Here is a 10,126-nt window from a genome sequence, read left to right on the forward strand (position 1 = left end):
GCTCACAAAGCAGAATTTCTGCTCACAGGACTTTGCAGCTTAGAGGGAGCCTTGCTTGGAACCCTGCTGGAAGGTTTGGCTGTGAAGAAACCCATTTGCTGTAACGGGGGAAGAGTTGACGTATCGTAATGATCAGGCTCTGCTGTCCCGGCCACTTTAAATATTTACAATCCACTGAGCTGTGTTCAGTTTCCAGGGACTTTGGCATACCGTCCCACATCTGTGTGTGGGCCTGGTTTGGATCCAGGCCGTGGCGCCTGAGGAAGAAGAAGGTGCATCCCCGCCCCCTGCATTTTTCCGACCTGAGACGGCCCCAGGGAGCAATGCTCTCTCTAAGCGGTGAGCTGGAGGCCAAAAAAACTGTGAGCTGGCTCACACTCACTCAGCTTAGAGGGAACACTGCGGGAGCTGTCCATACAAACTAGATTCTTATATGATTTAGAAAATAAGGCTTTATTACTTCTGTCATAGCTTCGTAATCTTTATAGACTATATCCAATGCTTCCTCTAAGCTACGGAGTCCTGTGAGCAAAAAATCCTGCTGTGTGAGCAACTGGCATTAAAGTGGTGAGTCAGGGATTGGGCTGCTGCTTAAATGAGTTTGCTCTGGAGCCACATCCCTTCCTGAACGGAGACAGAAATGGGTGAGCTGGAGGCTAAAAAAACGGTGAGCTGGTTGGCAGCCATTTTCTCCAGGGGAATTGATCTCTATTGGCTGAAGATTGGTTGCAATAGTGGGATATCTCCAGGTCTCACGTGGAGGTTGGCAAATCTGGCAGAACAAGATTTGGTTTCCCACTCTGCCATGGCAGCTTACTGAGTTTCTCTCTCTTTGGACCTGGCAACCCTATGCCTGGCCCAGGGTCACCCCAGTGAGTGGGGATTCGAACTTGGGTCTCCCGTGGTGCAGTTGTACACAAGACTCTTCCACATTGTCGTTTTTGTCACTTGTTTGTCCCTGTTGCTTTGGGTCATGTGTTGTCCCCCCCACACACATGTGTTTTGCTCCCTCTGGGACTACGAGAGAGAGCAAAACACATGGGGGGGGGAGAAAACCCCCGAAGCAAGAGGAACCAACGACGGATGAGAGCTGGAGGCTAAAAAAACGGTGAGCTGGCTCACACTCACTCAGCTGAGAGGGAGCACTGCTCTGGAGGCGGACTGGATGAGGCCCCCGTCCTCCTCCCCGGGCTCCATCCCCAAATCTTCAGGCATTTCCCAACCTGGCTCTGGCAACCCTATATCCCCCCCCCCATCCCCTGCCAGTGGCCGGGGGGACCTGGCAACCCTATGCCTGGCCCAGGGTCACCCCAGTGAGTGGGGATTTGAACTTGGGTCTCCCATGGTGCCGTTGTACACAAGACTCTTCCCGCATTTTCATTTTTGTCACTTGTTTGTCCCTGTTGCTTTGGGTCATGTGTCGTCCCCCCCCACACATGTGTTTTGCTCTCTCTGGGACTACGAGAGAGAGCAAAACACATGGGGGGGGGAGAAAACCCCGGAAGCAAGAGGAGCACACCAGTGATGAAAATCAGAATGCGGAGGAGCCCACAGAGTAGTCTGAGCCTGTTCAAATCGGGAAGCTTGAGCTGCGGTAACTTTTCATAGGATTCAGCTACCAGATTCTAACTCTCCTCGCATGCACGTTTCCCAAAGGCTCCTGGGGATGCTTTTTTTTTTTTTTTAAACTCTTTCAAAAATTTCCCCAAATTTTTGCCACTTTGCTGGAAGCAATGTGGGGATGCTTTTGAAAGACTCACCATGACCTAGGTGGTCTGCAGCAGGACTGGGCTAACAGAAAGGGGGACTGTCTGCTCTTGAGTGCCCTTCTAAGCTTTATTGCCCCGTGGAGGAGAACTCAGAAGGCAACTAAATGCCCTCTGAGCCCTTTTTTCCTAAGAACTGATGCGCTTGCTGCTCTGTCCCTTGAAAGGAAGGGCTAGAAACAGCTTGGAGCTTTAAAGACAGGTGTTCAGATTAATGTAATTAACTGTAATTTAACTGCCCCCTTAAAGATTTAAATGCCCCCAAACAAAAAGATCCTGGCTGTGATGTTATAGTAATGTGCTGCTTATATGATAAGTAAGGCAGTCTAAGAATATTTAGTGTATAGGTCTGTTTTTGTATTTTTTCCTAGTGTTTTTTAAATCCTGCCATTTCCTCAAGGAGTGGCATATGTCGTTCTCATCCTCACAACAACCACTTTGCGAGGTAGATTAGGCTTGGAGATTGTCTGGTATAAGGTGACCCTGCAAGTTGTATAGTAGGGTGGGAATTCCAGTGGCCCAGTGAGAGGCATCAGAGAGGTAACTTCAGGGTTTCATGTATGGTAGGCTTCACAAGGCTGGGCCCTTGCAGATTCTGTTGTGTAAGAGTGGATGTACTTTCAGCCTGATCTTGTGCAGGAGTTGCTTTTGAAAGTCAGTCCCGTAGTACAGTAGACTTGGCCCAGAGTAACAGGGCAGTAGGTGTTACTTCATTTAAAGGGTAGCTGGTGATGTGAAAGGTCTCTGATGGAGACCCACTATCAGTTTGAGTAGGCAATCCTTGGGCTGGTGGACCAGTGTTCTGAGTTGGCACAGGGTAGCCGCGGTGGCTCAGAGGTTAAGACGCTGAGCTGCAAGACCAGAAGGTCTGTAGGTTGTCAGTTCAAGACCCTAGTGCCGTGTGACAGAGTGAGCTGAGCTCCCGTCTCTGGCCCCAGCACCTGCCAGCCTAGCAGTTCGAAAGCAAGACATTGCAAGTAGATAAATAGGCACCGCTTTGGTGGGAAGGTGGCAGCATTCCGTGCGCCTCAGTGTTTAGTCATGCCGGCCATGTGACCACAGAAACGTCTTTGGACAGCGCTGGCTCTTCGGCTTGGAAACAGAGATAAGGACCGCCCCCTGAGTTGGATTTGACTGGCTTTTGAGCAAGGGAAAACTTTACCTTTACTAGTGTTGTGTATTCAGCGCCCATCTGAAACTGGGTCTGAACACAAGTGTCTAGAACAAATGCACATTCTCCTCTTTTTTATCTCCACCACCTTTACTGTGCCTTATGAAAATCTTGCATACTGTAAGCTCCATGAGGAAATAGGTCTCTTTTTGGTGCTTTGTGTACATTGGGAGTTCTACGCAAAAAATAATACAAGACTGGCAGAGTTCTGCAAAATTCTCATAGGTACGGTCTAGGTCTGCAACCTTTGACTTGGTGTCTCAGATGTAAATTTGAGGCATCAGGTCTGGAAACAAAGGTTTATCTGTGAAACGGAGAAAGGAGTCCCCTAGGTGAGCATAGCAACTAAGCATAAAAAAACAGATTTATTTTGAGAGTAGTTGGTCATTCAGCTATGTATAAAAGCTCTTGCTTAAAGGTTCCAGAAATCTGTTCTATGAGTTTTTATATCCCATGTTTCTATTGACAACAGGTTAAATGTTACGATGTGTGTTCTTAAAGCTAATCTAAAATTCCTGTTTGATTTCTTAAGAATGATGGTGCCATGTTGTTTGTTGTTTGCATATCTACTTTTAGCGGTGGAAGGGAGAGTATGTCTCAGAGGGCTGTACTGACCCTAGCACATTCATCAGGTTTATGATCATGGCAAAGTACAAAAAGCATCTACTCCACTTCCTGCTTGGAGGCAGTTCTTTGGGTTACTGTTCTGGATTACTGAAAACCCTGTGGTTGGACTGGTATAGTTTTTATTGCCCTAATGAAGACAAGTAAGCTTTATGGAGAAGAGTGAAACTGGTGCACAGGTTATATCTGGACTGGTTTATCTTGGTAAATTAATTATTGTGCTTATTAGAAATTTCAGAGAAATGTTCAATATGCACCTGCTAAGAAAGCTTTCGCTCTTGAATGACTTCCTCAAACCAGGGAGCCCCCTTGAATTCCAAATGTTTCTTCTCTGTAGAACCTCCAGCATTAAAGAGATGGGGCATTAAAGCCACAAACCTTTGGTTTAATATATTAGAATACTTGTGGGAAAGGACCTCCTATGTCTCACATTTTTGTCAGTGCTTTCTAAGCCTTCAGATGTCAGCAGAGACCGTGGCACTAGTTCTCTGCACGTGCAGCCCAGTACTACATATGCTTAATTAGAAATAAACCCCATGGTGTTCAGTGGGGCTAACCTACAGATAAGTGTGTAGGACTAATGCTATAACATTCTTCAGTATCTCCCATGCTGTTAGTATAGTGTAATGATCTCAAGGCAAGTTAACATTTCTGCAAGACGTAGCTAATTTAAGTTTGCCTTCAGTTTCTCTTCCTTGGTGTCATATGACTTCTCTGAATACCCAAAAGGAAAAACCACATATGAAGCAAGTCTTCTGATGAGGGAGGGGGAGAGTTCTTGTGCTTTGAAAGGGTATTTCGGCATTGCTGGAACGGAGGGGTGAATTATACAGAGGCCCAGTTCTGTCCATAGAATTTTGAATTGCTTAATCACTGTTTAAAGCTGATTTTTGATCCTGGAATCTTTGTTCTAAGCTGTAGAGCTGTATGCTTAATGTTTCTGAAGGATTCTCCCCCTCATACTTTGCAGATGACTCTTCCCCAACCAGGCACCAAACAACCAGTAAACGCTCAAATGGCCGGACACGTTTGCAAGCAGGTAACATTGGATATATTAAAGCAATACATTCTCAAGAAGGCTATACACATTGTGTGTTAAGTGTATACTGTATCCGATCTCGGCTCAACTATGTACCATACTAGTTGTACTTCACAGACTGGTATTGACTTAAAATGAATGGACTGTATTTAGCCGTGCAGTCCTCGGAATGGCATTTCCACTTGTGGAAGGGTGGTGGTGATTTCTACTGCTTTCCCCCTGTCCCCAGTGCTATTCTGTGGGTCCACTTAACCCGGGAACAAAGCCTCAAAGGACTCAGTGGCCTGCAGCAGGAGGAGGGGCATGAGAAATTACAACCCTGGGAGTCCACAGATAGCGAATACACATGGGGGGTGGGGGTGCTGTGGACCCAGACTGATGGGAACAAAACGTTATAGCTCTGCTAGAATAAAATAACTGGCAAAAGGTGTGATTTTTGGCTTGTCACTCTATGATATTGGCAGTTTTGCATTGGAATTATTTATCACACAGTTATCTCATAGATTACAAATTCTGGGTGTTTTTTTTATTTAGGATTTTTATTTAATGTAGGTTCTGTGAACTTTCCTTCTGCCATGTAAATCGCTGTTTGTTTAAAGATGAAGGTGAAGATGATTTGGTTCCTAATGGCTTAGTCACAGTTGTTCAGGAATGAAACCTATTTTGTAACCCAACAGCTTCTAGGATCAGTAATTTGTAGGGAACCGAATATTTATATCTTGAAGGCATACCAATTGGTCTAATTAACTATCTTCTGCCTCAGATATATCAAGTAGTGCTTATTAATACATACCAAGGATGAAAAAGATGATTAGCCATTGCTATATGTTCATATGTCTAAAATGGTCCTTGGCTGATCGTGTCTTGGCATTTTGTGATCAATTGGGATAGGGAAAAGCAGGTGGTAGGCAATGTTCCCTCTAAGCTGTGGGGTCTTATGAGCAAAAACTCTACTTTGAGAGCTACTGGCATTCAAGTGATGAGCGAGCAATTTGGCTACTACGTAAATTCGTTTGCTCTGGAGCCATCCTTCCTGAGCGAAGACAAAAATGTGTGAGCTGGAGGCTAAAAAACCGTGAGCTAGCTCACACTAACTCAGCTTAGAGGGAACATTGGTGGTAGGTATCTGGGAGGGTTTCCTGACTGCATTGTCACCCAGCTACTCTGTCCTCAGTGCCAGTTCTCTTGTGTAAACCAGCACAGAATAGGCACAGTTTGTGGCAGGAAGCTCTTAGAGCAACATATGTAACATGTGACATTTATTCCTCTCATGTTTATGCAGCATACATACAAAAGGCCAGGTAATTCCAGCATGTATGCAGAATGCCATGCAATTCCAGAATGCTTAATCTTTACCATAGGTTTTTAATAACACTGGTTGCAGTACCACGGGGGCCTGACAATATGCAAGGGTATGCAAATATGCCATTTATACATTGTGTTATATGTACCCATGGAGCTTTAAAGAATTTACTTCGTGGGTTTTGTGGATGGGTAAATGATCTGTCCTGTCTGTACATGTTGCATGCTGTTCTGTTCATGTTTTCAGACTGTTATGTTAATCAGATCAGTTTTTCAGTCCATACTTGAAGGATGTGGGCAGTACTAGTGGAGCTCCTTAATGACTGAACTCCTTGAATTTCTACTTTGTTTTATTTGTTAGGGCACACAAGCATTTTAGGAATTGCCGATGACTCTGAACTTACTCGACCATCTATTAGAAGAAGTCCAAGGATAGGTAAATGTAAACTTCCACAGCAGACTAATGATTAGATCTCTCAAGTAGAGCTCTACAGTGCTTTGGTACAAGGCTTGCATGTGTTGTTGTTGTTGTTGTTGTTAGCCATTCAGTTGTGTTCGACTCTTGGCAATTCTATGGGTCAGCTCTCTCCACGTTTTCCGATCTTGTACTGTTTCTTTGAATTGTTCCATGCTCAGGCTGGTGTCAACTTTTATGGTGTCTGGCCACTGTGTTCTTTGGTGGCCAGGTTTCCTTCTGCTGCTAACCAATCCAAGCATAATTGCTTTTTCTAGTGAGTTCTTTTGCATGACATGGCTGAAATAAGCCAGTCACAGTTCTGTGATTTTTCCTTCCAATGGCATGTCTGGTTTTATGTGCTCCAATACTTGTTTGTTTGTTTGTCAGTCACCTTTGCTGTACACACTACTTAATGTGGATTTGAACATTGAGAAATGCAAAACTAATCTCTTGGCTACAAATCTACAATTGCTTTTGTTTATACCAGTGTGGTGTAGTGGTTAAGTGTGCGGACTCTAATCTGGGAGAACCGGGTTTGATTCCCCACTCCTCCACTTGCAGCTGCTGGATAACCTGGGGCAAGCCATAGTTTTGACAAGAGCTGTCCTTGAAAGGGCAGTTCTTGAAAGAGCTCTCGCAGCCCCACCTATCTCACAGGGTGCCTGTTGTGGGGAGGGGAAGGGAAAGGAGTTTGTAAGCCGCTCTGAGACTCTGAGTGAAGGGTGGGGTATTTATCCAATCTCCTCCTCCTCCTTCCAAAGGGTTGTGGGGTTGGATTAAAGTTTATTTGAATGCAGAAGTCAGAGCTGCCCCAGGGAGAACAGGCAACCTTCCTTTTTTTCTCGTTTCCTGTATTTGATTTAATAACTTAAGCAACATTTCTTTGTCTTAATAGGATATTCTTATGACCAAGGCAAGGACTCCACACTGAACAAATCTGGTTAGATCATTTTCTTTTTGAATAGTATCTACTACAGTGCCAAGGCCATTTATAGCTTTCGTTGAACTTGTTGTTGTTCAACTCTTGACACTTTTGTGGGCCAGCTCTCTCCACATTTTTCCGATCTTGTACACTTTCTTTGAGTGGTTCCATGCTCAGGCTGGTGTCGACTTTTATGGTGTCTGGCCCTGTGTTCTTTGGCGGCCAGGTTTCCTTTTGCTGCTAACCAATCCAAACATAATTGCTTTTTCTAGTGAGTTCTCGTTGAACTTAGTTTCCTGCAGACGTTAATAATTAATTCCTGCATTGTTCAACTGGCCACATAGCTATATGTGTGGGGTGGAGAGAAGTGTCATTAGAAACAGACACAATTCATAGCTTAGTCTAATGCCTAGAAAAAAGTTCCTAGAAGTACAACTATTATAACTGTTTTTCTCAATTATAGCACGTTGTAATATTCATTTTAATGTATGGGCATTTAAAAATTAGCAGGGGCTTGCACTGAAACATTTGGGGGGTGGAAATGCCACTGCACATGTCTAACTTCTCAGCCTACTCAAGTCTTTAAGAGCTAGAATCATGAGGGCAAATTCCCTCCCCCCCTCATTTTTTCATGGATTATAAAAAAGAGCAAGAGTCCAGTAGCACCTTAAAGTCTAACAAAATTTGTGACAGTGTATGAGCTTTTGTGAGGCACTGCTCAAAGAAGTGAGCAGTGACTCACAGAAGCTCGTATCCTGCCAGGTTTTTTTAGCCTTTAAGGTGCTGCTGGACTCTTACTCTTCTCTACCACTACAGGCAGACTAATATAGCTACCCATCTTGATCTGTCTTCTTGGACTGTAGCCCATCACAGGTGTGTTCAGGGGTCATTTCCTGCTGGAGCGCCCCAGAGCCGCGGAGAAGATTGGGCAGGGAACCCAGGCATGTCTGCCTCTCCCCCTGAGCCTCTCCACTTTTGCGGAGAGACTCAGGGAAGGGGAGGGGGTTAAACTCATTTGCATATACAAATGTGTTATGCAAATGAGCTCCTGCATCTCTTTTTCTAGGAAATGACCCCTGGGTGTGTGTCTCTGTCTGTGGGGCTCTTCAGTTAATTTACAAACTTTTTTTATACCTGAGGTGTCCCCCACATATGCAGAAAACTGTATTATGCTTGTGAAGGGTCTGGTCTTGGCTACTTTCAAGGTTGGCACAAGCCACCAAGTTTGCTACTAGATACAGAGTGATATGACAGACAGCCCCAGAAATCTGATTTTAATCCTCTTATCTTTTCAGAAGGAGCAGCAGATAAAGAGGAGGATGAGAGCGAGAGCAAATCAGAAGTTAAAAATACTGTTTATAATTATCAAACAACTCAGAGATACTATTCAACAAAAGGTAGTAATTGTGACCTATTAGTCGTCTTTTTCTCTGTACAGTACCCATTACTTACATACCTTAAGCATTTTGTAGAGTTTTCTTGGCTGTATTTCTGAGGCATCTGATGTGGCTCCCGTTCAGACTATGGTGTGGATGGGAATATGCCCTATTGGCCATGCGTGCATTGCATGAGACTGTCTAGGGTGGATCTTGTAAAAAAAGAAAAATAGCTTGCATAGTTTGGCAGAGGGGATCTTTCCCCACCATTCCCTTTTCTCAGCAGCCTGCTGCTTGTTTTGAAAATCACTGGGGGTCAAAGGATCCTCACTTGTGCCCATGTCTTGTGGTGCACTTTATTCATGAGGGTCCCCCCCTAATTTTTAGGGAGCTTTTCCAGGGCAGGTTGCAGGCTGGTAGGAGAAGGCAAGGAAAGATCTACTCCATGAACTCTTTCAAAAGCTTTTCCACAGGTACTGGTCCTCTCTTTTTATCTGTGCATGTAACATCTGGTGATACCAGTTGGTGAGCGGGTATCCTTTTGCACCAAGGAACCATCCCTGGGCAGGGTGGGAGGGGGGCTCTTGGTAGTGGGTGATTCGATCCTTAGGCAGGTAGACAGCTGGGTGGCGAACCCGCGTACTGACCGTATGGTGACTTGCCTGCCTGGTGCAAAGGTAGCGGACATTACGCGTGTTTTAGATAGGTTGGTAGATAGTGCTGGGGAGGAGCCAGTGGTCGTGGTGCATGTCGGCACCAACGATGTGGGGAAATGCAGTCGTGAGGTCCTGGAGGAGAAATTTAGGCTGCTGGGAAGGAGACTCAAGGCCAGGACCTCCAAGGTAGCCTTCTCAGAAGTGCTACCTGTTCCACGCGCAGGGCCGGAGAGACAGGCACAGATCAGGAGTCTCGAATGCGTGGATGAGACGATGGTGTAGGGGGGAAGGGTTCAGGTTTGTTAGGCACTGGGATTCTTTTTGGAACAAGAGGGAGCTGTACAGGCGAGACGGTCTCCACTTGTCCTGAGAAGGAACCAGGCTGCTGGCGCTTAAAATCAAAAAGGTGGCAGAGCAGTTTTTAAACTGAATATTGGGGGAAAGCCGACAGGAGATGAAAAGTCTCTGGTTCGGGTTGGCTCATCTCAGAGAGATGAGGGGGTACCTGTTGCTTTTCTACAGGGAGGTGGATTGAAATTGTCCACAGAGGCACAAATGCTCGAAGTGTCCGAGGTAAAATCGGGGAGTTGGAGTGCTTGGTGTCAGAGGGAAAAATAGACATTGTGGGTATTTCAGAAACTTGGTGGGATGAGGAAAATCAGTGGGATACGGTGATTCCTGGTTATATATTATATCGGAAGGATAGGGGGGGGAAGGGTTGGAGGTGGGGTGGCTCTGTATGTCAGAGAGGGTATAAAGTCCAGAAAGATTGAGAGGCTAAGAGAATTGGATTCGCTTCTTGAAGTTCTGTGG

At 45.3% G+C, this 10,126-nt stretch overlaps 1 protein-coding gene across 1 annotated transcript in view; it reads left to right on the plus strand.

Moving 5' to 3' along the window:
• Window positions 1–3,254: 3,254 nt before the first annotated feature.
• Window positions 3,255–10,126, plus strand: part of LOC107124101 (torsin-1A-interacting protein 1-like) — a gene marked incomplete at its 5' end in the record, with an annotated part of 15,565 nt that continues 8,693 nt past the window's right edge. Inside the window, 5 exons of the mRNA XM_015427489.1 lie at window positions 3,255–3,269; window positions 4,532–4,600; window positions 6,264–6,338; window positions 7,255–7,299; window positions 8,577–8,678. Coding sequence (XP_015282975.1) covers window positions 3,255–3,269; window positions 4,532–4,600; window positions 6,264–6,338; window positions 7,255–7,299; window positions 8,577–8,678 — 306 coding nt within the window. The remainder of the gene's footprint in view (window positions 3,270–4,531; window positions 4,601–6,263; window positions 6,339–7,254; window positions 7,300–8,576; window positions 8,679–10,126) is intronic.

Source organism: Gekko japonicus, unplaced genomic scaffold (genome assembly GCF_001447785.1).
Source record: "Gekko japonicus isolate JY-2015 unplaced genomic scaffold, Gekko_japonicus_V1.1 scaffold3860, whole genome shotgun sequence".
Taxonomy (NCBI): domain Eukaryota; kingdom Metazoa; phylum Chordata; class Lepidosauria; order Squamata; family Gekkonidae; genus Gekko; species Gekko japonicus.